Here is a 27,343-nt window from a genome sequence, read left to right on the forward strand (position 1 = left end):
AGGTGTTCTTGAGCTTCAGAGGCCCAGATACTCGATATAGCTTCTCGGATCACCTCTACAAGGGGCTCCTTAGAGCTGGAATTGTTACTTTCAGAGACGAAGAGGAGCTCCCCCAAGGCGACGACATCGGACCAGAGATTTTAGCAGCCATCACGAAGAGTCAGATCCTGATCCCCATTTTGTCCGAGGGATACGGTACAAGCAGCTGGTGCCTGAATGAATTGGCTCAAATAATGAAGTGCAAGAATGATAATGGGCAAATGGTGTTGCCTGTATTCTACAAAGTGAAACCAGCTGACGTGGGACATCAAATCGGGAATTTTGGAAAAGCATTTCATGAGCGTGAGAAGCGTTTGCTTGAGAGGCCTCCTTTCGACCCAACGATCTTGGAGAAATGGAAGAAAGCACTCGGTGAAGTCAGTACCTTGAAAGGATACGAAGCCGATGGGTAAAATTTTTCACCAAAGCATTCTCTACTTTCTTATAATATGTGCGAGTGTTTACTGGTTGTTCTCATTCTCACCTGCTTCATTTTCGTTTTTTTTTTTATTTGTATATAAAAGAACTGTAAGATCCTGCAATGCATGAGTTCTATAATTTTTTTTTGTTTTTTAGGTTTTTTGCTTTAAGGATGATCAACTTAATTATAGATTTTGTTGTTATAATCCCATTTGCTTGAACAATAAGATTTTCTGAATGAATTTTTACTCTTATATCCAAAGATTTTTCAACATTGCGCCATTTTCATATCATGTCTATAGCGTACGCTACATTAATCTTCATCTCAAACTTTTCTAATTCCATATTTATTTGTGATTAATAGTACAACTTATTGGTGTTTTTTTATTTAAAGCTCGCAACATCATATACCGTGCATGGTGATTGTCAAAGCTATATTTCTTTTCCGACCAAACAAAAAAAAGCTATATTTCTTTATCTTCCCAAGTTACATTCATTGAATCATTATTATCGTTGATTAGTTGCTATTAAGATTATTTTTCACAAAAGAAATGTTTCTTTGGTTGCATATGATGATGCAAAATATAAAGAAGGGAAAAAGGGATTATTTTTGTTATATGTTTGTTCAAATAATTTCCAATTCATTTCCTATCTTCAACAAGTAATTTTAATCTCATGCACCTGCATGTATTGAAGCAGTGTTCTTATTTTGGTTAAAAATTATTCTTCTACTTTCGTGTATAATCAATAATAGACCGAGTTAAAATCATAGAACACGGATACTCAAAAGGAATATAAAGTACAACCTGTTATCATCCTTGGAGGCAATGAAAAATGATAAGAACACAAATCTGGAATGATACTAAATTCACAGCACGAATAGAAACTTGCAAGCGTGTGGAAGTGAGCAAACAAGGAGAAAGCCTCTCAACCGCAATTCGGGTAGTTCACAATATCGGACTACGAACAACTTTTCGATTGGTATCGCAACACCCGAAATCATCTTGTATCAAAAGTTATAACTTGTCTTTGCATATTCAAACGCTCTACAAATTTTCAAAGGCACGTCCACGTCATCCCTCATATCCTTAACAAACAACGAGTTTAAAATTTGACTCAAATCCATAATAGATAAGAGTATTTAATATTCATAACTCATACCCTCAAGTTTTTTCTGGCTTAATAAATTATTTAGGAGTAACAGTGGAATTGGGCACGCCATGTGAAGCAACCACCAATATCTTGAGGTGTGACAAAAATGATTTTTAAAGTTTTTCAATCAATCCGCAGATTTATTTATTATTGTGTTCTCATTTGATAAACAACATAAAATTACTGTTGCCACATAACCGAACTATTCTCACATTTGACGGGTATGAAGCGGACTTGGTGGAATCGATTGTCCGAAAAGTGTTGAGCGAACTGAAGAAAAAGTTTGAGTTGCATATTTCTGAGAATTTGGTTGGAATTGATCGTCATGTGAAGGAGGTCATGGAAGTTGTGGATACTAAAAAATCTCATGCCACCCTATTTCTTGGCATCCATGGAATGGGAGGCATTGGTAAGACTACTCTTGCTAAAGCCATCTACAACAAGATTTCCAATCAATACGAGCACCGTAGCTACATTGCTGATATAAGGGAATCATGGAAGCGTAATGGCGGACATTATTTAGAGAATCAATTAATCTATGATATATCGAAGCGCAAAAATGAAGTCCGTAATGAGGATGAAGGGGTTGAGTACATCTCCTCCAAGTTTAAAGGTAAAAAGGTCCTCCTTCTTCTTGACGACGTGGATGATGTCGTTCAATTGACGCATTTGGCCGGTAAATCCGTGGCCGGTAATCCCGTGGCCGGTGATCGTGATTGGTTTTCTTCGGAAAGTATGATCATTATTACCACCCGAAACGAGCGTATTCTTCAAAAGTTTGGGGTGGACCATATCTATGACCACAAGGAATTGGATTACGAACAATCTATGATTTTGTTTTGTAAACATGCATTTAGAAAGGAGTCTCCTCCAAGGGAATTTGAGGGCCTCACTCATGAAGTAGTATCCATCACAGGAGGGCTTCCTTTGTCCCTTGAGGTTTTAGGTTCATTATTCTGTGGAAAAGAGCGAAGCAAATGGAGAGATACGATAAAGAAGTTAGAGAAAGTCCTTCATTTGGACGTGCAAAAAAGGCTAAAGATAAGTTACGAAGCATTAGACTATGGACAAAAACAGATATTTTTGGATATCGCTTGCTTTTTCATTGGTACCGACATGAGAATCACATCTTACATGTGGGATGCCTGTCACTTTTTTCCGGGGGAGAATATTGAAGTATTGAGATTTATGTCATTAATAAAAATTGGAGATAAACATGAGCTCGGAATGCATGATCGGTTGAGAGATCTTGGTAGGACAATCGTTCTTGAGGAAAACCAACAACAACCTTGGCACCGTAGTAGGTTATGGGACTCAGAGGATGTCAAGGAAGTGCTAAAAAAAAATAAGGTAACCGTTTCGTTTATTTTTCGTACGTAGTCCATGTTCTACTGTTAAAGTAATGTTGGTCCACCGCTTAGTGCTTGCTCTACTATTGTTGCAACTTGAATGTTTCATTGACGAGATTAGAAAGTAGGGAGGTTGCTCTCTTTGAGTAAGTATTGTAGTGTTAAGATCATGAATTTCTACATTTGCTTCACTTACGTCTTTGACAAATGCAGTAAATAACTTGACTAACGATAAATCATAGAATCATAAACTCAAGCGGAAAAAGGAAAAAAAAAGTTTAGGTCTAAATTAGCACAATTAAAATAGATTTAAGACTGTTTTGGTAATTTTAGAATACTTTAATTGGATATAGTATTAATGGACATTGAATCTTTGCATATAGGGAACAGGGAAAAATTGAGGCCATTGATCCGAGTGAAGGCAGCTTAGGTGGCGACATTTACACGGGTGAACAATCCAAGAAGTTGACGGGGCTAAGATTCCTTCACATGATGAAGGGGGCACATCTCACCGGTGACTTTAAGGACTCGGTTGAGGAGTTAAAATGGCTTCGATGGGAAAAGCGCCCCATGAATTTTGAAGTGAACAATTTTCACGCAATGAATTAGTTGTATCTTTGGAATTGCCACGTGGCAAGATAAATGAAGGATGGGAAGGATGGAGTTCTTTCAACGTGAGAACGTGTCTTTTTTTTTTTATTTTTTATTTTGCTTTCTTGTGTATCATAATCACTCTAGACTAACCCCTTAAAAGCATAAAATTATTTGTTTCACCGGATGGCGTAGAAGCTCAAATTTCTCAACCCGATGCATTGTCAATACTTGGAAAATACGGACTTCCTCTCGGCTTTTAAGAGTTTGGAGGTTTTGATACTCACCGCTTGTCGGAGACCGCAGCAAATCGACTCTTCAATTGGAGGCATGAAGGCCCTCCTTCACTTGGACTTGAGCTACTGTAAGAGTCTCACGAAGCTTCCGGAAGAAATAGGTGAATTAAAGGCGCCGAAGCAACTCTTTCTAGCAGAAACTCCAGAACTTTCTGCATTACCGGAAAGCATAGGATCTTTGCAGAATCTAGAAATTCTAGATATTGAATACAGTGGTATAGAAGAATTACCGATGGTATTGGGAGGCTGAAAAAGCTCCGAGAATTACGTGCTTTTTATTGCAAAAATCTCAAAGGGGAAATGCCGGAAAGCATGGGGTCTTTGGAGAATCTAGAAATTCTAGATATTTCTAGAACCGGTATAGAAGAATTGCCCGGAGGTATTGGGAGGCTGAAAAAGCTCCGACATTTAGATGCTTCACGGTGCCGTGAACTAGGAGGGGAAATGCCAGAAAGCATGGGGTCTTTGGAGAATCTAGAAATTCTAGATATTTCTGAAACCGGTATAGAAGAATTGCCCGGAGGTATTGGGGGGCTGAGAAAGCTCCGAGAGTTGCGTGCTGAGAGTTGCGAGAATCTGAAAGGGGAAAGGAGAGAAAGCATGTGCAATCTGTCATCCCCGCAACACCTCGATTTTTCTTTACGTAGAGAGCTCCAATCGCTGCCGGACCTTCCTTCCGACTTAACATATTTGCGCATCACCTGTCAAAGTTGCAAATTGCCTTCACTCTCCCACCTGACCGGTCTCAAGGAGCTAGAAGTCGGTTCTTGTGAATTTCTCGAGTGCATCCAGGAGCTTCCATCAACACTACTAAAGAATTCAGAATGTTCCCAACCGACGGGTGTTGAAGAATCGGAATTGCCACAATCCCTAAACACTCCCTTCAAGTTGGAAATCTTGAAAGTCAATGACTGTGAATCTATTGAAATCTTGGACGTCTCACGGTTTATCCATCTAAGGACATTATCCGTCGATTTTTGCTGGAATTTACTTGAAGTTCGAGGTCTTGATAAATTGAAATATTTGGAATCCTTGACTGTTCGCTCCTGCAATTCGGTTGAACGGTTAAAGCTTCCAAAGTCCGAGGGTCCGAAGGTAGTGAACGTTAAATATTGCGAAAACCTCGTCGAAATTCAAGGTCTCGATCGCTTGGAAAAGCCGAGTATCTATCGGTGCGCTTCAATTGAAAGGCTAGACCTTCCAAAATCCAGGAGTATGAAGATATTAGATGCTACGGAATGCGCAAAATTAGCCGAAATTCAAGGCGTCGATAGGTTGGAGTCCTTGGAACGGTTGAGTATCTCTAGGTGCGCTTCAATTGAAAGGTTGAACCTTCCAAAATCTGATAGTTTGAGGAAATTGGATGTTGCGGATTGCAAAAACTTAATCCAAATTCAAGGCCTTGATAGGTTGGAGTTCTTGGAAGAGTTGAATCTCTATGGGTGCACTTCGTTTGAAAGGCTACCCAACTTATGTTGCTTTGAGTACTTGAAAAGTTTGAATATCAACGACTGTGGCAAGCTTCAAGACATACAGAGCCTAGAGAGATTCCCATCCCGCAAAAGTTTATTTATTGAAGGTTGCAAGTCCTTAGCAAAATTACCAAACTTGTCAAGTTTTCATGGTTTACGAGAATTGTTCCTGTCAAATTGTCATGAACTTCGAGAGATCCCGGGGCTTGAGGAGTCAATATCTCTAGAACGTATTACTATCTCGGGATGTTCCTCGATTGAGATCTTACCGGATTTGTCATCATGTACCCGCTTGATGAGCCTGATTGTGCAAAATTGCGAGAAATTGAGCGAGCTTCGAGGGCTCGAGAAATTGGAGCAGCTAGTGGAATTGGACATTTCTGAATGCAAGTCTCTCAAAACAATTCCAGAATTGTCCGGATCGCAGCTTTATCAAAATTACGAGAAAAAGCCATCTCCATTGATCGGACGCATAGAATTTGGATAGACTCTATTCGGACGAACTCGGATGAGTCAAGATAAGGGAGATGATCCACATTTTCTAGCAAAGGTACATAAAGCGGGTGAGTTACCCTTGCTCTTTTGAGATCTACTGCCCAATTGTCATTTGCAATTTCTTTCAAGATTTATCATCTTCTCATAATCATTTCCCGGTCGATAGTGTCGTCATTATTTTTGTTACATGAATTCAAGGAATCTGGGGGAGATGTTCATGGAAGTTAATGAGTGCTTTGGCAAAATGATTCTTCTTATCATGCCAATAACGGAAATAGATGGAAAGGCTTTCTAAGCACATCGTATGTCTTTAAACTTTGGGTAAGATCCTTCATCCTATGCAGAAAAATAACTATTCCTAGCGTTTGATTGTTTCGGATTTCTGGAAAATCCGATAAAACCGATGTATACGGGCATTTGATAGCATGCCAAAGGTCATTGTATAGGTTGAGAAATACTAAATGGAGGACACTATACGGCGGTCCTGGTTTGAATCCATGTTCATTTGTTTTGGATCCAAGATATACCTAAAAGTCCAATGCAAGCAATAGATTACCAAAAGAAAGCATCTTGATGTTTGTAGAGTTGGTATAGCCATGCGTGAGATGCCCGAACATTTGAGCCAAGCAAGACATTAACTAGAATGTGGTTTGACATGATTGACTGTACTTCCCTTATATCGTGCATAAGCACTTGTTAGTTCATTTACCTGCTGAAAAGAAAAACACCAGAAGCATTTCCATAAGTTTCCTGAGGAGAATTTATCCTATATGCGGTTTGAAAACCTGTCTTGCATTATTTCTAGTACATGAATGGCAAATGTTGACAAGGAAAGAATCAAACTATATCCCTCAAGAGCAAGCAACTTGAATTGAATTCACTATACTAACTTGCTCAAAGCTTCTGTGGTTGATGATGTTAGATGCCCCATTAGTTGGATCCGAAGAGTTCAAAAAGAATATCGAGCTTGACAAACAGGGATCCCTAAACTTCGGAGTGTTATTAGGAGTTCTTTGATGTTAGTTCTTTGGATTGATTTCATCCGACTCACTGGCGGGTTTCGGTTATCATTCCACTGGTTGATGTAGATGCTGAAATATGCAAGAGAGCTTTCGCAAGGCTTTTCTAAAAGGAAAAAAAATCATCAAAGGATGAGGAGCTCGATGGTTCTTGAACTTCTCCAAAGTCTGACAATGCATCCTTGGAATGGTAAAGGATGTTTGCATCTTGTCATCTCACATTGCCCCGCTTATATTTAGCAGAAGCTTTGCCAAGCTGGAGATGTCCGCTTCCGCTCGTGTAATCAAGTCTCTCTTATTTTTCTCCCACCTGTTCCTCTTCCGTAGTTTTATTCATGCTACTTTCGGACTCGAGGAAAGTCTAGCCTCGAGCTTTCCTCCGGGTTTTTGAGCACGGACGAAGGACCGTAGCGCATGCTTCCGTTCCAGCTTCAGTTCAATAAACCGCCGGCTTCTCGGGTTCGGCTCCCATTCGGCGTTCATTTGCAACCTAATGGGTGGTCATCTCAATTGTATCGACTCGGTTTTGTGAAGTTTGCTTGATTTATGATAGGCGGGTGAAGATCTTAGGGTGGAATCCGGAGAAGGATTTTTTGGCGATGGTCACCGAGGACCCGTAGGTGTGCTTCATGGCTTCAAGCGGCGGAGGCTGTAGACAATCTCTACTGGTAATTTCTTCGAAAAGAAAAAGTCTCTCCTGGTACTTGCTTCGACTAGGGGAAGTTCTCTTTTTAAGTCGGCGTGTTCATTCCTTCAACAATGGCTTGGTGCGCCCTTTGAGTCATTGGCCTTATCTCGTTTTACTTCTTTCGCTCTTCCTAAATATGCTACACTTCCTTCTCCCGAGAGGAACCACCGTAATTGCCAATCTAGCTTGATTTGCATTTGATGGAGAATTTGACAAATATAAAAGTGAAGTGCTTGAAGTCCAAATGCGAACATGATGTCGAATTGAGGAGTTCCCTAACTTAATCGACAATCACCGAGACCAACCGGAAGTGTACCATGCTGCTTTATTGCCATCTTGTTTCCATTCTGTGTACACCAGTTGAAGTGTCCATGAAAATAAAGAACTTGAATTGGAGGGGATGTCATTTATTCTGTCATTTATTCTAGATAGATTAGCTATGTCGGTTGCAGAAATGCTTGATGCCCACTTGGAGTTGGTAAGTTTAGCCCCCTGAGAATAACATCTCGATGCTGTCGGGCATCTATATAGTTTGCTTGGATTTTTAATGCTGACTCTCATAATGTAATGCTCCTCCGGCTGCTCTTCTTCCTCTTTTTTACTGATTGAGAGTTGCCAACAAGGAGATATTTACGGTATACTAGATTGCAGAGTATAAGCTGGAAAGTTTCTTTCATTTTGTACCACTTAAACTTAATTTATCTTCTTCGATTACGAGAGGGGCTTGCGTGGCATCATTTTGATTAATCAAGCTCGCTGGTGGGAACCTAACTTACTTGCTAATAGGATATCTCAAGCCATGCTGCGTACTTGTATGACAATCTGGTCGAAAGGAATGGAGTCGGGGATTGGAGAAAGCACATAAACTGGGAGTGTAGAGGGAGTTGCATCCAAGTATGTTAAGTTCTTATATGACTCTATCTCTTGGTAATTCAAATTCGTGAGGACTTAGGAGTAGATGCCCAGCCTTGGCCGTTCTTGACATCTATTCTCACTGGAAAAATTTAGAGAGGAGGCATCTTTTCTCCAGAAACATCCGAAAGCTTCACGCATCATTTGGTCTTCTGGATTTGGAGAACATGTTGTTGAGTGCACTATAATTCTTGAGCCAACCTTTGAATGGTTTCTATTGGGATCCTAAGTTGTAGGTACTAGTACACTTGTGATCCTTGCCCGAATCCACTCCACCTCAAGGTTCCATAGCGGAACAACAAGATTCATATTGGGATTGTGATAATGGATTGGGGGCTGCCATGAAGATATATATTCCAGTCACTTTACATGACCTGCTAGCCCAAATAAATCCCATATCAAGTGATTGATACCCCTCTCAATTGTCTTGTACTGTTACGATGCTTTACCTCACTTAACAAATTTTGATTTTCTCGTCACTATGCGTTCTCTATCTTCCGTCTTATAGTAATTTTGTTGTGAAGAAATTATTCGTTATTTTTCTCTCTCTGTTGTTTTCTTTGCACATTCATTGTGTCATCAATACTAGTTTCTCATACTTATTCTAATCTACTCCAGGTAAATGTACAACATCATTATGCTGGCTCGTCCCGGTGGCAAGACTATTGTCTTGGGACTTGAAGATGTTACGGTTTCCTGCATGATGTAGAAGTAAGTTTTCCATGCTATTGCCGCAATGTTATCCTCATTAATTCTCAACAAGAAATTCACCCTGCAAGAATCCTTTATCATCAGAATGTGTTCTTCTGCGATCTCTCTTGGGAAATATTCTGAATTGCTCAAAAGCTGCATGATGCAATGCAAACAGCAAGCTTGCTGAATGAACATTAAGTTAAGATGTTTCGAACAAGCGAAAGTCTAGCCAACTCGTTTGATATAATGGCCGACTAATCGGACGGTTGTATCTTGACTCGGCATCGTAGTTGACACTTGTATCTAGGGTCTATTGGAGTCTTTATTCAAAGAGAGCTGTTTGTGATTCAAGTTTGGATCTTCATGTTAAAGTGGAAGCAATTCAGTCCGAGGTAGAGATCTTATTGGTGTTGATTTTGCTGTTAGAATGATGGAGATTTGTTGGCTGGTTCCGCCTCTTCGTGGGGTTCAGCTAACATAACATAAAAGAAAACAAAAATAGGTTAAAACGTCAAAAACAAAAAGAAAGAGGGGCTGTTCCCGGAGAAGAACGCACGAGAAGAACGAGAAAGGGGCAGCGGCTTTCCGGTCCCAGATTCAAAGGCCTAGCGTTGTCGTGACTCAAATTTCAATGTTTTGGTACCGAGACTTACAAGTTGATCTCGTTGAAATCCTTTTTCAAATTATTTCTTGTTTTCTCCAAACGTGGTCAGAGATTCTTGCTCCATTTGTATTAATCCACTTTTGTGATGATGAAATGTTGTATTACTTATGTTGAGCCTCTAGTGTGCGACTAGAGAAGAACTTTTGTGTATCTACTATTTTTGATAATAAGTGGAAGTTTTTGAGCGGGCCATTATTTTTTTCCTGTATTGGGTTTTTCACGTAAAAATCTAGGTGTTTTGTTGCCTTGTCTCTTAACATTTCAGCATTATATTTTACTTATTTTGAGGTTGTATTGCTGGAATATACTACTGGTAGTTGCACAAGAAGGTGGCCACTGCGGTTGCAAGAAAACCCAACAAACTCTTTGGTAACCGGGCCGTTCCTGAAATCACATCTTAATGAGCGAGCCCAGACAACGAGTTCGGTCTGGCATATAGCCCGATTGGGCCCAGTTCTTCATGATGAGCGAGACCGAACAACAAGTTCGGGTCCCGGCCTTCTTTTGCGACCTAATGGGCAGCTCGATTCGATTGTTCCGACTCGGTTCTGTGAGGTTCGTTCCATTTTTGTTTGGCAGGTGAAGATGGCGGAGTGGAATCCGGAGAAGTATTTGCTGGCCATGGTCACGGAGGACTCGAAAGTGGTGCTTCATCGCTTCATTTGGCAGAGGCTGTGGACAATCTCTCCTGGTAATTGCTTTGAACAATCAGAATTACCACAATCCAAGTTGGAAGTCTTGAAAATTGGTAACTGTCAGTTCATTGAAACACTGGACGTTTCATAGTTAAACCATCTGAGGACATTATCTGCCCGTAGTTGCAATAATCTAATTGAAGTTCGAGGTTTTGATAAATTGATATACTTGGAAAGCTTGGCTATCAAGTATTGCAATTCGATTGAACGGTTGGACCTTCCATTGTCCAAGGGACTGGAGATATTGGATGTTCAAGGTTGTGATAACTTAGTCGAAATTCGAGGTCTCGATAGATTGGAGTTCTTGGAAAACCTGAATATAGCTTGTTGCACTTCGATTGAAAGACTGCTTCTTCCAAAATCCAGGAGTTTGAAGATATTGGATGCTGAATTGTGCATCAACGTAGCCGAAATTCAAGGCCTCGATAGGTTGGAGTTTTTGGAAAAGCTAAATATTAGTTGGTGCACTTCAATTGAAAAGTTGCACCTTCCACTTTTCCTAATTGTGCTACACTTCCTTTTCCCAAGAGAAACCACTGTAATTGCCAATCTAGCTCCGATCGCGTCTGATGGAGAATTGGCTGAATATGGAGGTGAAGTGCTTGAAATTCTAAATGAGAACATGATATCGAACTAAGGAGTTGGTGTTTTACCAAAAAATGAAGAGTGAATGACTCTGTTGCGAATAAAGAATTCCAAGCTGATATCAGTTGCATGGAGGGACATTTAGTTATAGGGGTGATAGATTCCTATCAACTCTTAGACAAGGTTGGTGCTTTAGGTGATTTTTTCCCTAACTTTACTGACAGTTACCATCACGTTTCCGTTCTGGGTACACCAGTTTAAGTGTCCGTGAACGTAAAGAACTTGAATTGGAGGGGATGCCATTTATGCTAGATAGACTAGCTATGTCGCATGCAGAAATGCTTGATGCCCACATGGAGTTGGTAGGTTTAGGCCCTGCAGAATACCATCTTAACACAGAGAAAGTTCTCCTTTTAATTCAGTGTTGTTTGTTTCTTTAACAATGGCATGGCATGGTCGGGTATCTATATAGTTTTCCTTAGATTTATAATCCTGACACTCACAACGTAATGCTACTTCTGGCCACTCTTCTTTCTCTTTTTACTGATTGAGTTTCCCTTTCAAGGAGATATCTAATGTATACTTAGATTGTAGAGTATAGGCTGGAAAGTTTCGCCTATTCTGTACTACTTGAAGTCAATTTATCTTCTGATTACAGAGGGGCATCTCGTCGCATCATTTTGACTAATCAAGTTCGCTGGTGGGAGTTTAACTACTTGTTAATAGGATATCTTAAGCTATGCTGCATACTTGTATGACAATCTGGTCAAGAGCGATGGAGTTAGGAATTGGAGAAAGCACGGAGACTAGGAGTATGGAGGGAACTGCATCCAAGTATGTTAAGTTCTTATATGACTGTCTCAAATTCGTAAGAAGCTTCAAGTCCCATACGACAGCTGTGGCGTGTCTCAACTGGGAGGAAGATGCCCAAGTGAACAGAGTATGCATCTTTCAATTTAAAAGTTGATACGACTTCTTGATCTCGATTCTTCCTATCTTGCATGTTATTTCTAATGCTTTGTTTGCAGTTAAGTTCCAAACTTAGAATCTTATTTCACTGGCCAGCAGCTTTAATATGGGTTGATGGAAGATTTTTGAAATCGTCAAAGGATCAGGAGCTCGATGTTTCTTGAACTTCTCTGAACTCTGACAATGCATCCTTGGAATGGTAAAGGATGTTTGCATGTACCTCCTGGTCCTTGTTGTGTGGATCTGGCTTTATATAAGGTGAAGGCTTGGTAAATCATACTTCAAAGCCAAATTTGCAAATGTGGATAATATATTCTGTTGGAAACATGAACATCAAATTGTGATGTTGCTAAATAAGATGAATGATACTCGTGAAAACTTGGAAGATGCCAGGATGACGATCTTGCAGGCCAGTGACCTTCCATTTGTGCATATTGCAGGAACCACTTGTGCAAATAACTGGGAGTTGTACCAATTGAAGTTAACTCATGATATCCTAAGTTCCTATTCCGATCATGTCCATTCACTCTTTAAGACATTGATGGAAAAAGGAAAAAACTAGCATATTGTGGCTCTGGTTCTTTTCTAAGTTTTAAGAAGTGGGTCTGGTTGGAGCGGGAACCGGAACTGTCCAGTCTGATTTCCCAGCAGAAATAGTGTTGATCAGGAACTGGTGGTGCTGACCTTGTTCACCCGGTAACCAGGTGTGCCTGTCAACTGGTACCCAGCAAACCTGTCAACTAGTCTGGACCATCTGGGCCTTAAAAGAATTTAGAGGAGTAGTATTGGTGTTGGATTGGGGTTTGGAAGTCCAACCTCTTGTAACTAAGAAGCGTGCCAACCATTTGCTTTGGTGTCTTCTTGTTTTAATTTGTGGTGGCTAATTCATTTGTTGACCGATTAAGATGACATCAAGTGTGTGTAATGTTTTAAGATGCTACGGTGTCTGCCGACTCACTGGGCTTCTCTTGTTCTGAACGTGTGTAATCTAATATATGCAGGGTATTCTATCAGATGACATCACATGCAATCGGTTCAATCGGTCGAACTGGTACAGCAATGTTCGAAGATTTTTTCTTTGAGCTTCTTGCCATGTCCATTCGCAGTTTTGGATGTCTGGAAACTTATTGTTGCCCATACTCTTCCCATTGTGTATCAATGTTCTATAAACTTGCCAGTGTCAGTAACAAATTTATCTCATTGGCTGGGTGGTGGAACTGAATTAATCCTGTCCATGCTCCTTACTACATTTCCACTCCGGACCTACTCTTAAGTTTAAGTGCGACTGACATAGGTACATCGTGCCTCTTTAGTGGACCACTTCATGTTTGTTCCTACAGATTGAAGAAGTGCAAAAGTAAGCTCCAAAGAAAAATATTTATTCAGTTGAAGAAGTAAAATACTGAAGCACTGAGTTTTCCCCTAAAACGTTTCAAATAAATTGAGAGGACAAAGTGCAAAAGGGATGAATCTATAGTTGCCAGACAAATACAAAAAGAATAATCATCCTCTTGTGGTAGGTGCCTAGCAGTCTGAGTTACTGACTGAGAACTGCTATGTGCAAGTTCATGATGATAGATACTATCATGGTCTCTAGTATAGCAAGATACTGTAGAGCATTCATAGTATACATGCATGCCATAGCCTCTTTAGGCACACAAGGTTTGCTTCCCACCTGTGTTTCAGCATAATGCATGTGTCGTACTTTTACTTTTACTGAAAAGGTATCTAAACATCACGTTAGTTATGCCCACATATTCAAGGAACACGGGAATGAAATCAAGTTGATGTTTTTTGGCAGCAGAAGGTAGAGGCGTGGCTTGTGTTTCAGATGCGAGAAAGGGAGCCCTGGTCTATATACTGGACGACGATGAAGATGAAATCTCTGATTCAGAATGACTGTCTGTTCAAGAATTTGCAGTGGTTATGCTCGTGTTGCTGCTGTTGTGGACCTCTAATACTTGAAGTTGCAGACATGAGTGTGAGAAGCAATGCATGTGGGCTTTCTGACTGAAGCTCTTCGACTCCACCCTTCTTGGAAGGTCTTAATCTATACTTGCCATGTGCCTTTTCTGCTAGGCAGGCATTTGTCGAAGAGAAAGATGGAGTAAAAGGTAAGTATTCGTCTATTGACTCAGATAGAGTCGACCGATGATTCATGGCTTTTATCTGGTGCTGTCTTCATGGTATTGCTGCAAGCTCTGAGACCTCTTCAAGAGCTCCAAGCTTTTGCTTCATCTGTATGTGGCTATCATTTTCATGTGTAAGAGAACCAAATGTTTGGTTTGTATTGTTTATTCTTTGGGTTGAATTGTTCATGCAGTGTACTCAACTAATAAACTTTGCATTTAAATGTTGAAATCTCTCACCTGAGATTAACTCAGCAACTCCACATGTCATTTTTAAGTGATGCATCTGTCTTGTGTGGAACACGACTAGCAGATATATGACTTCAAGGTGGCAGTAAAGAACATAGGCTATATTCTAATCTCGTAGATTTGGAATCCTCAAATAAATGGTTGGTTTAAGATCATAAGATTATGTCTACACTATTGTTAATTGGGTTTCATATCCTTAATAAGGACATGAAAGGCATGAATCGAAAGAGAAGCTGGTTGAACCTGGCAAATTGTTCGAATTCCACCAGCAACTTCTATGCCTCCCAAGAGTTTCTAGGAATACTAGATTGAGTAAATTGAGTTTAGAAGGCATTCAGCATAATAAGCAGAATGGCAAGGAGGTGTTATTAGAAGCTGCAGCCTGATAGAATCTAATCCTGACAAATTGCTTGAATTCTGCCAGCAACGGCGATGTCTTGCAAGAGCCTGAGAATGCTGAATTGATTCAAGCAGGCGTTCATCATAACGAGTAGCAAGGCAAGCAGAGGGAAGGTATTATTGGTAGCAGCAGCCAGACAGAATCTGAAAGGTTTGATGTCGATACGGTCCTCTCTTTCAAAGTTATTCTCCGGTTTCCAAAGATGTTCAGAAAACAAGGCCTTAGAAGCCACATGGAAATAATAGTGCTCTTTCTGAAAATTACCCTCTGACTATTGTTGTACAAGTTTCTTGCACTGCTATGCTAACTTATGGGTTATAAGTTAGACAAAGAAAAAAGTGCTTTAGATGTGTAATCAATTATGCTGCTGCAAAATTTTTTAAATGGCTGTAGTAAAGATTTTCAATTTCTGGCATGAAGTCCCAAACTATGAAACAGACTGGTAGTTGATTGATGTCTTGGGTTATAAATTTGTTTGTCTTGCCTTGATGCAATGAGGTATAGATAGGTGGCTTCAAAGGTTGCGGTAGGGGCACGATGTCGAAGAGGCATTGGTAAGCTGTTGAAAAACATAATCGTCATCCAATTTGGTTCTCGAGATTACGTCATATATATATATATATATATATATGGTGAGCATTAGGGCTCACTAATTATAGAAAAGACTAAACTACCCTTTCAATACTCCCCCTCAAGTTGGGGCATAAACATCAAAAAGCCCTAACTTGTTACACAAAGTAATTACTCTACTGCCCGACAATGACTTAGTGAAAAGATCGGCGAGTTGGTCTTCGATCCGCGTGTATTGAAGTTTACCATTGCAAAATCGCGCCCAACCGTTCAAAGGTAATTCCGTACACCCAATTTCTCAACCTCGGATCAACAAATCTCGGATTACATACGGGTGAGCTACGGTAAGTATCTCTCTTTTCTCATCCCTCTTTCACATAAGATGAGCATGACTGAAATGAATTCCCCACGTAGTTGGAGCTTAACAAACAAAGGTAAAGCAATCGAATGTCAAGACTTATTTTCTTAGATTTTTCCCCCAGAGTCGATTAAGGATTCGGGTGTCACCTTGTCTTTGAAAGCAACCTCTAACCGAGATTACTTTCAAAGAGGGCAAGTATTGACACGATTTTTAATCGGTTTTCCTTTAGTTTTATCTTCCAAAATTCACTAAAAATTCACAAAAAATCAAAAAAATTAAAAAAATCAACATTGGAAGCCTTGGCCAAGCATAAGGAACCAATTTGGAACAAAAAAATAATTTTCATATTTTTCACATTTTTTTTTAATATTTTCGGAAAATAGAAAATACTAGAAAATGCATAAAAATACCTTTTGAGGTCGCAAAAATACACAAAAATGTCCAATGTTTTTCTTTTAATCCCCTTTTAATATTGACCTCAAGAAAAATTGAAAATTGAGTTCAATTTTAGGTGTTTCTTCACAATACCTAGAGTTGAATTTGCACAAAAAATACCAATTGAGTCTTTTTATTTGCAATTTTTGCACATTTGGAGTCTAGACATTCTATTGTGGTCCCTTTGAACTTCAATTTGATCAATTGCACCCTTTATTGCGTGAATTGCACGAATTGCACAGAAATTCTTAAAAATGTTGCAATTAAGTCCCTCGACTTTGAAATTTTTGAAATTACTTTCAATTGAGGAACTTTCTATACACAATTGGGCTACCCCTAAGGTTTTTGAACATTCTGAATCGATTGGCATGGGTCTCGTAGTCCAATTTTATCAAATTGACATCCAATTGAAGTTTTCCCCAATTTGGGCAAATAGAAAAATTTGGGGTTTTTGTGCAAATTGATATAAAATTTTGGGCAAAACCACATTTCTAGGTAATATCCAGGCCCCTGAATCCAATTTTGAAGATTAATTGCAAAATTCCCACTCAATTTCATTTAATTTTGAAAAATTCACAAAATTCACCGTCGAATCCGGTTCGAGACCGGTCGATCCGCCGGTCGGACCGGTCGAACCGGTCCTGATACTTCTTCTTCCTCGCGCGAGCACTTCATTTTGCAGAATTGAATGACGAATTTTGTGATCAAATTGGACGACAATTCATGCCTAATTAAGCCAATTATATTAGGGCTTTTGCTTTGCGGAGTTGTGGTGCGTCGATTGAGACCCGGCGGCGGGGCCAAGTCGTCACGGAGGTGGCCGGAATTGACGGTCAAAGCTCCCGGCGAGGCAAAAAGTCAACAAATCCTCAAACCGTGTCAAATTTGCGCTCGTTTGTGCTCGCACAGTGCCAAACGGACGTTGACGGAATCATAACCGATTCTATCTTGTCCAGGTGACCGGAAATCACATGCCAAGGCACGAGGAGGGCTCGGCTACTCACACCCGACGCGCGAGATTTCAAAACTTGGTATAAAAGGAGAAAGAAGGTTCGCGAACAGAAGGGCTCATTACGTTCGCTCGACTACCGGAATAGAGAGAAACGGAAGAAAGGAGAGAGAGAGAAGTTCTCGTGAGATTCGTCGTCGCTTTGCGGGAGCTCTACTGTAAGTACTTCATCCGCGCGATTCGAGACCAAATCGGACCATCAAGCTGCCGCCGGAAGCTCGCCCGAGCTCGGAGAAGACGATCGCATCAGCTCGTTACGCCTGGGACCTCTTAAAACGGTGAGTTGAGCTTCCAACTTCCCTGCGGCACGATCATGGCTTTTTACTATCCCGAGTGTGATTTCCGCAATTAATCTAGGCGTTTTCATCCCTATGCATCTCTAACCATGATCGCATCCTTTTTTCGCATTGATTTCGCCCGAGTCACTGAATCAAACCTCCAACATTTCTCGGTTCGGCCGATCTTCGGCCCGAACAAATCGCAACGCGCCGGGCTCGATCGGAGCCCGAGGTAAGTGTCCTTAACTCGATATTAACGTACCTGAAGCTTTGATTGCATTGTTATGCTCGATATTGCGTGATTGAAGTTTGAGATGCCGTGATGCGCATAGCTCGATTCTTACGATTTAGCCGTTGAAATTGTTTGATCTTAGAGTATGTTAATCTAGATGTAAAAGCGAGTAGATTGGCGTTGGTTTGAGGTTGATCGGCCGAGATTTCATCGTTGGATCTCATCGGGAAACCTCGGCCGTTCGTTCGGCGTCGTCGCAAGGAAGACGACGATGCCGACGCGTGGCGAGTCAAACGGGTCGGCGGCCTACGTGTCGTGTCCGGATTGGTCCAGTGAGTCCGTCGGCCTCGGCCGTTGGCGCGAGCGGGTCGTGGCCGGGCTCGATCCAACGATTGAGATAAATAGGCGATTTGATTCTCGGTCGTTGGATCGTCCTTTTTATATTTTCCGAAATTTCATATATTAGATAGAAAAATAAAAATGCAAAACGGTGCCGTTTCTCCTAGGCTTATGCGGCGTCGTTTTGGCGGTAGGTGGAATGGACGGCCTAGATTAGGGCTAGAGTCGATCGTGACCGTTCAAGGTTTTTTTAGAAGTGACGTCGTTTTAGCCTAGGAGAGTCGACGGCCGAGATTAGATCCAATCTCAAATCACGGCCGTCCATTTGAATAGCGAGATGTGACGTCGTTTTGTTGTAGATGAGTCCGGCGTCGTCGTTTCATCTTAGGCGTCGATCGACGGTTGAGATTGATCCAGAATTGATCTCGGCCGTCCATCATTTTAGTATATTCAGAATATTAAAAATTAGATTTAGAAAATCAAAAAATAATATAGGAATATATAGAAAATACGTATATGGTGCCGTATAGGTGTAGAGCAAGTCTACGGGCGGTCGGACCGGGTTGACCGGCCGTTGACCGGGTTGACCCGGTCTGGTTTATTAATAAAAAAATAAAAAAAATAAAAGAAATTTCCAAAAATCCAAAAAAATTGCAAAAATACTTAGAAAATTCATAAAAATTCCTAGATCTTCACAAAAAATTTCTAAAAATTCCTAGATCGATTCGGGACTCATAAAGTCTGGATCGAAAATTTTTGAGACTTCGAGGGTCGATTAATTTCGATCCGGGAAAATTCCTAATATTTTTAGAAAATAAATAAAAATTCCAAAAAAATAGAAAAAATTAGAAAAATTCCATAAAATCACAAAAAATGGGAAATGGCCGCATTCAACTGGCCCGACCCCAATTTTGTGATTTTCGGGTCCCAAACCCCAAAAATGACCATTCTACCCTTCCGGGCCATTCGCCCCAAATTTTCACCAAATCACCCCGTAACCCAAATTTGATTTTTGTGTGGGCCGATAGGGCCATTTTAGACATGTCAAACCTTGATCGATTGATTTGATTGCTTATGATGATTTTGATTGTACATTTTTTTTCGATTGTGATCATTAGGATAGAAAATTCCCATCCGCATGAATACTTAGAACCGTTAGGGCCTACCTCACCCGATATCGCATCCGCATGAACTCGTAGGTTAGAAAATCACTCAACATCGGTAACCGAAAGGGCGTCGATTAAAATTTCGGCGTAACCAAGTCCTCGGACCCAATAATCTCTGGTTTTCGCGGAACCGAACGGTTTCTCCCGACCGCTCGGTAAGGTTTTCCGATCGTACCTTCCAATAAATCGATCGGTGGCGACTCTAAAATTGCATGTACACATCGCACATGCCACCCGACCACACAAGGTCAATTTCGATATTTTATAATTTTTTACCCGACATCGCGATTCGAGTAATGGGTCTTGGGAGAGACCCGCGATCCTAAAAAAATACCCCGCCGACAACCGGGGTTATAAAAAATTTAAGGATCGGCTCGTTAGCCCTATTCCACCCGGAAAAATTTCCGGAGGGTCGCGACACCGGTTGAAAACGGTGCGGCTTTGATCTACGTTCATGTGATCATCGATCACAAAATAAGAACCTGGATTCCTTACCATCATTTCGTTCATGAACTTTCTCAACATACCGTACGACTCATCCCATCCTCCAAAAGCTTCGGCAATCGCCATTTGTTTAGCTGCCTAGGTTTTACGATAAGTAGGTTCGAAATGCAGCTTGTCTTGAATCTCCGCCATGAGTGCCTTGATTTCGATATCCGGTTGGGCGGTAACCATTGCTTTTATCCGGCTGCATATGTATCTCTCGATCAAGTTGTCGATGATCCCGTGATATTTGAGGATGACTACATGTGTGTGGCCCATTGTACTTAACTATTTTCCAAAATAGGGTACCCGCTTTATTAGACGCACGGAGCCTCCAATCACATGGTCCATTCAAATTACCGCACCTTATCACATATTGGGACTTATTTGTGACATCGTTGCAGAAAGCTCGATTTCTTATCGAGAGTACTCTTTTCAGCGACCAACCGTAACAGCGTCCCGTGATGGAAATAACATGCCAACATCAAATTCTTTTGATGGATCAAATAACATACGTCCCAGACTTGGCTCTTATATCGACTTGCATCATATCAAAGTCGATCTCGAATATGGCGGCGGATGTACCAACGGCAATATGGGATTACTACAATGGGTGTTGTAGTAAGCCTCCATATTGTCACCTTCGATATCTTCCTCATCATTGTCATCACTGTCTATCCATTCATCATCTTCTTCATCGTTATCATCTCCATCATTATCATCATTATGATAAGGGTCCAAGTACTGATTATGCACGCCAACTTCATCTTTATCGATATTACAACCTTCCTCGGCTGAATCATTTATCACTTGGTGTTCAGCTATAGTTGCATAAAAGCGTAAAAACCCCGTAGCACCGGTCTCAAGTGCAAATTGCTTGATCATCCTAACGGTACCATCATCACGCACCTCCGTGATGTCGTATATGACACAATTCGATGTTAAAATCGAGAATCTATATATCGCCTTATGAATATACTGGTTGGGTGTTATATTCAACGTGCTCTCTATCGTAGCACGTAACTCATCAAATGTTGATATGTTTGCAAACTCGAACATGATAGATTGTCCGCCTTCGTAATCATGTCCATATTCTGTTTGCACTATTCTACCTCCCTGTATACAATCGCAACTAATGAAGATGACATTCCGCTAAATAAAAAATTACAAATTATTTCGCACATACAATTCGGTAAACATTGTCCCGAGCTCATTAACAAATTAATATTATAACAATTAATATATCAAATGAAATGAAATAAATGTATCATATATTCCTAATGATTTGCATGGGGAAATAAAAAAAAATTCAGAGCCAATTTGTCAAAAAGGGAAAAATCTTTATTTTCAAAAGCACGGAAAGTCAAATTACCGAAATAAGGATTTGCCTAGTTAATTGTGGCCGTTTACTATTTTTCGGGATTTCTCGAAATTTTACCCTTTTTTTTTTGGAGAAATTTTCCCATAAGAGAAAATTTGTTATTTTTTTAAAATCGGCACTTCAACATCAATAATAGTCCATGGCCGATTGATTTTGCCATTTACTATTTTTCGGGATTTCTCGAAATGTTACCTATTTTTTGGGACATATTTTCCCAAAATGCCAAATTTGTTATTTTCTTTAAATCGGGGGCCGAATATCAATAATAGTCCATGACCAGTAGATTGTGGCCATTTACTCTTTTTCAGGATTTCTCGAAATTTTATTCATTTTTTTGGGAGAGATTTTCCCGGAATGGCAAAATTGAGATTTTTTCCTAATTTATTTTTTTAAAAGTATTTACTAAATTATTTTTAAAAAAATTTGATTGTGGCCATTTACTCTTCCACGGCCGAGCGAGGCCCAAATTTGTAAATATTTTTTTATAAATTAATTTAGTAAATACTTTTAAAAAAAAAATTAATTTGGAAAAAAACCTGCAAAATTCTTATTTTTTTTAAAATCGGGGGCCAAATATCCATAATATTCCATGGCCAGTTGATTTTGCCATTTACTATTTTTTCGGGATTTCTCGAAATTTTACCTATTTTTTTTGGGACATATTTTCCCAAAATGCCAAAATTGTTATTTTCTTTTAAATCGGGAGCCGAATATCAATAATAGTCCATGACCAGTAGATTGTGGCCATTTACTCTTTTTCAGGATTTCTCGAAATTTTATTCATTTTTTTGGGAGAGATTTTCCCAGAATGGCAAAATTGAGGTTTTTTCCTAATTTATTTTTTTTAAAAAAGTATATACTAAATTATTTTAAAAAAAAATTGATTGTGGCCATTTACTCTTCCACAGCCGAACGAGGCCCAAATTTGTAAATATTTTTTTTATAAATTGATTTACTAAATACTTTTTTTACAAAAATTAAATTGGAAAAAAACCCGCAAAATTCTTATTTTTTTTAAAATCGGGGGCCAAATATCCATAATATTCCATGGCCATTTCATTGTGACCATTGCAGCATTGAATTCTTCAAATTTTCAATGATTTTTTCCTATTTTTTTTCTTTTCTATGCTTTTTTATCAATTTTTAATTTTTTTATTTTCTTTTCCGAATTTTCAAATTATTTTAAAAAATTATTTTTTTGGAGTGGGTCAAATTCGGAATGCAATTCTCGGGTCATCCGATAACCTAAAAATGAATATGGACATAATTGTGAAAATGAGTCCAAAAAAAATTAACCACATTAGGCCAAACTTTTTTATTTTCCCTGTCTCCAAGTACGGCTCTACCTATTAAATTTTTTTTTTTAAATAGAGCGCTACAAAAAGTCATGAAGGAGAACACGATAGCATACTTGGACATAGGGTAAATAAAAAATTCGCCCTAATCTCGTTGATTTTTTTTTAATCGGGTCAAATGCGGTCCACACTTCTCGTATTGGCTATTCGATAACCCTTTTTTTAAGTTATTTTCCTAAAAATTTATTTTAAACTTTTAAAACAATATTTACATTCACAACAATTTAAAAAAATTTACTAATAACCTATATGTAACATACATGATTCAGATATAAATAACAATCACATAAATAAATCTACACTTACGAAACCGTAAAAAATAATAAAAAAGAAATTTACCTCAAATTATCGAGAGAGCGCACGCACCGAATGAGAAGCTCAAACTGTCAAGAAAAAGTACCGAATTAATTTAAATATTAATATAAAAACGTAGTACTAACAACATATAAATAAAAATTCATACTTAACTATAAAGAAATGTGTCTAAGGAAGAGCGTTTGAAGGACAGTAAGAGCGTCTAAGAGAGAGACAGTTTGAAAGAGGGAAGAAATGAGAGAATGTTTTGAGACGGACAAAAAACGTTTGAAAGAGAGGGAGAGCGACAAAGCATTTCCAAAAAGAGAAGAAATGAGAGAAGGAGAGGAAGAGAGAATTTAAAGAAGTGAAGAGAAGAGCACCAGAAAATCCGGAGCATTTTGCGTATTGTAGCGTCGATCTTTGCAGTGCGCAAAATGCGGGGGAGAGAAGAGCCCCTACTCTTTCGCGGCACAAACTTACGCGAGGAGACTGCCACACGGAGAGCGGGGACAGCGGCACGGAGGAGAGGGGGAGGGGGCGGCACGGAAGAGAGGGGAAGGGGGGGCGCCACGTGGGGGGAGGGGGAAGGGGGGGCGACACGTGGGGGAGGGGGGGACCCGCCACCCCGCTCGCCAGCTGCTGGCGGGCGAGCGGGCCCGTGGGGCCCCCCCGCCTGTCCGCTCGGCGGTTGAACCGCCGAGCGGGCCGGTGGGGGCCCACCTCCGCCCTAGCTCAGCCGTGGGCCGAGAGCAAGGACCCGACGAAAACCCAAATCGGTAAATATTTATTTTTAAAAAATATTTTCGTAAATATTTAATTTAAAAAAATTAAATTGAAAAAAAATCCCTGTTTGTTCCGCTAGTAAATTATCTATGCACGTGAATGACACGCTCAAGGCTCAACCCCTAAACGGGGTTGGAAAAAAAAATTGCGATAAATATCCGACTGTCCCGACGAAAACCCAAAAGCCAAACAACAAGAAAAGAATAAGGGCATCACTTCACATCAAGACGTGGAAACATAGGCAGCGACAGGCTTCAAAGTTGCTACAGTCATTGCGTGACAAGCTTCCCGCAAAGAATATGTCCAAAACATAATTCGGGGGGAGAGAGAGAAGGGGTTACAAGATTCTCTTTGCCAACTGGTTCCCATTATACAAATCAACCCACAGGAGAGAGAATTGGCAACAACAAGGCCATTTCCTGTTTCCTGAGAGAGGCATTCTGGTTCTGTTCTCTCCGTCAGACCTGAAAGTGAAAATTAAGCGCAGAGTCAGAGCAAAGCCAAAATGCATCGACCCATTTTTGGGCATTCTTTCGCCGTGCTCGTGGCACCCATCCTTCTCTCCGTGCTTGCATTTTATCTTCTCAATAAGAAGAAAGCTGGTGTGCGTAGAAATGGAGAAGATGCTGATACTGGCGCACCTGGTTCGATGACTACGCCGACAGAAGCTGATTGTGATGGATCTAGTTCGTTGCCGGCAGAAACTCATAATGGTGCATCTAGTCCGTCTCCGACAGAAACTAAATCTGGTGGATCTACTTCGTCTCCGATGGCAACTAGTTCCGGTGGATCTAGTTCGTCTCCTACAGAAACTAAATCCGGTGGATCTAGTCCGTCTCCGACAGGAATTAGTAAAGGCGCATCTAGTTCATCTCCTACAGAAACTAACAACAGTGCATCTAGTTCGTCGACCGCGACTACTGGAAACCACTATGAGGTGTTCTTGAGCTTCAGAGGCCCAGATACTCGATATAGCTTCTCGGATCACCTCTACAAGGGGCTCCTTAGAGCTGGAATTGTTACTTTCAGAGACGAAGAGGAGCTCCCCCAAGGCGACGACATCGGACCAGAGATTTTAGCAGCCATCACGAAGAGTCAGATCCTGATCCCCATTTTGTCCGAGGGATACGGTACAAGCAGCTGGTGCCTGAATGAATTGGCTCAAATAATGAAGTGCAAGAATGATAATGGGCAAATGGTGTTGCCTGTATTCTACAAAGTGAAACCAGCTGACGTGGGACATCAAATCGGGAATTTTGGAAAAGCATTTCATGAGCGTGAGAAGCGTTTGCTTGAGAGGCCTCCTTTCGACCCAACGATCTTGGAGAAATGGAAGAAAGCACTCGGTGAAGTCAGTACCTTGAAAGGATACGAAGCCGATGGGTAAAATTTTTCACCAAAGCATTCTCTACTTTCTTATAATATGTGCGAGTGTTTACTGGTTGTTCTCATTCTCACCTGCTTCATTTTCGTTTTTTTTTTTATTTGTATATAAAAGAACTGTAAGATCCTGCAATGCATGAGTTCTATAATTTTTTTTTGTTTTTTAGGTTTTTTGCTTTAAGGATGATCAACTTAATTATAGATTTTGTTGTTATAATCCCATTTGCTTGAACAATAAGATTTTCTGAATGAATTTTTACTCTTATATCCAAAGATTTTTCAACATTGCGCCATTTTCATATCATGTCTATAGCGTACGCTACATTAATCTTCATCTCAAACTTTTCTAATTCCATATTTATTTGTGATTAATAGTACAACTTATTGGTGTTTTTTTATTTAAAGCTCGCAACATCATATACCGTGCATGGTGATTGTCAAAGCTATATTTCTTTTCCGACCAAACAAAAAAAAGCTATATTTCTTTATCTTCCCAAGTTACATTCATTGAATCATTATTATCGTTGATTAGTTGCTATTAAGATTATTTTTCACAAAAGAAATGTTTCTTTGGTTGCATATGATGATGCAAAATATAAAGAAGGGAAAAAGGGATTATTTTTGTTATATGTTTGTTCAAATAATTTCCAATTCATTTCCTATCTTCAACAAGTAATTTTAATCTCATGCACCTGCATGTATTGAAGCAGTGTTCTTATTTTGGTTAAAAATTATTCTTCTACTTTCGTGTATAATCAATAATAGACCAGTTAAAATCATAGAACACAGATACTCAAAAGGAATATAAAGTACAACCTGTTATCATCCTTGGAGGCAATGAAAAATGATAAGAACACAAATCTGGAATGATACTAAATTCACAGCACGAATAGAAACTTGCAAGCGTGTGGAAGTGAGCAAACAAGGAGAAAGCCTCTCAACCGCAATTCGGGTAGTTCACAATATCGGACTCTGAACAACTTTTTCGATTGGTATCGCAACACCCGAAATCATCTTGTATCAAAAGTTATAACTTGTCTTTGCATATTCAAACGCTCTACAAATTTTCAAAGGCACGTCCACGTCATCCCTCATATCCTTAACAAACAACAGTTTAAAATTTGACTCAAATCCATAATAGATAAGAGTATTTAATATTCATAACTCATACCCTCAAGTTTTTTTTCGGCTTAATAAATTATTTAGGAGTAACAGTGGAATTGGGCACGCCATGTGAAGCAACCACCAATATCTTGAGGTGTGACAAAAATGATTTTTAAAGTTTTTCAATCAATCCGCATGATTTATTTATTATTGTGTTCTCATTTGATAAACAACATAAAATTACTGTTGCCACATAACTGAACTATTCTCACATTTGACGAGTATGAAGCAGACTTGGTGGAATCGATTGTCCGAAAAGTGTTGAGCGAACCGAAGAAAAAGTTTGAGTTGCATATTTCTGAGAATTTGGTTGGAATTGATCGTCATGTGAAGGAGGTCATGGAAGTTGTGGATACTAAAAAATCTCATGCCACCCTATTTCTTGGCATCCATGGAATGGGAGGCATTGGTAAGACTACTCTTGCTAAAGCCATCTACAACAAGATTTCCAATCAATACGAGCACCGTAGCTACATTGCTGATATAAGGGAATCATGGAAGCGTAATGGCGGACATTATTTCTGAGAATCAATTAATCTATGATATATCGAAGCGCAAAAATGAAGTCCGTAATGAGGATGAAGGGGTTGAGTACATCTCCTCCAAGTTTAAAGGTAAAAAGGTCCTCCTTCTTCTTGACGACGTGGATGATGTCGTTCAATTGACGCATTTGGCGGTAAATCCGTGGCCGGTAATCCTGTGGCCGGTGATCGTGATTGGTTTTCTTCGGAAAGTATGATCATTATTACCACCGAAACGAGCGTATTCTTCAAAAGTTTGGGGTGGACCATATCTATGACCACAAGGAATTGGATTACGAACAATCTATGATTTTGTTTTGTAAACATGCATTTAGAAAGGAGTCTCCTCCAAGGGAATTTGAGGGCCTCACTCATGAAGTAGTATCCATCACAGGAGGGCTTCCTTTGTCCCTTGAGGTTTTAGGTTCATTATTCTGTGGAAAAGAGCGAAGCAAATGGAGAGATACGATAAAGAAGTTAGAGAAAGTCCTTCATTTGGACGTGCAAAAAAGGCTAAAGATAAGTTACGAAGCATTAGACTATGGACAAAAACAGATATTTTGGATATCGCTTGCTTTTTCATTGGTACCGACATGAGAATCACATCTTACATGTGGGATGCCTGTCACTTTTTTCCAGGGGAGAATATTGAAGTATTGAGATTTATGTCATTAATAAAAATTGGAGATAAACATGAGCTCGGAATGCATGATCGGTTGAGAGATCTTGGTAGGACAATCGTTCTTGAGGAAAACCAACAACAACCTTG

At 39.8% G+C, this 27,343-nt stretch overlaps 2 protein-coding genes across 2 annotated transcripts in view; both read left to right on the plus strand.

Moving 5' to 3' along the window:
* The first annotated feature begins 260 nt into the window (after positions 1-260).
* LOC125314068 (disease resistance protein RUN1-like) lies at positions 261-4,097 on the plus strand. Its single transcript, XM_048275522.1, has 3 exons — positions 261-448; positions 1,833-2,961; positions 3,747-4,097. The coding sequence occupies exons 1-3, from the start codon at positions 261-263 to the stop codon at positions 4,095-4,097; spliced, it is 1,668 nt and encodes a 555-aa protein (XP_048131479.1).
* Positions 4,098-4,147: 50 nt separating this feature from the next.
* Positions 4,148-27,343, plus strand: part of LOC125314069 (putative adenylate cyclase regulatory protein) — a 31,418-nt gene continuing 8,222 nt past the window's right edge. The window contains exons 1-2 of the mRNA XM_048275524.1: positions 4,148-5,172; positions 10,831-10,914. Coding sequence (XP_048131481.1) covers positions 4,148-5,172; positions 10,831-10,914 — 1,109 coding nt within the window. The remainder of the gene's footprint in view (positions 5,173-10,830; positions 10,915-27,343) is intronic.

This window comes from Rhodamnia argentea, chromosome 3 (genome assembly GCF_020921035.1).
Source record: "Rhodamnia argentea isolate NSW1041297 chromosome 3, ASM2092103v1, whole genome shotgun sequence".
Taxonomy (NCBI): Eukaryota; Viridiplantae; Streptophyta; class Magnoliopsida; order Myrtales; family Myrtaceae; genus Rhodamnia; species Rhodamnia argentea.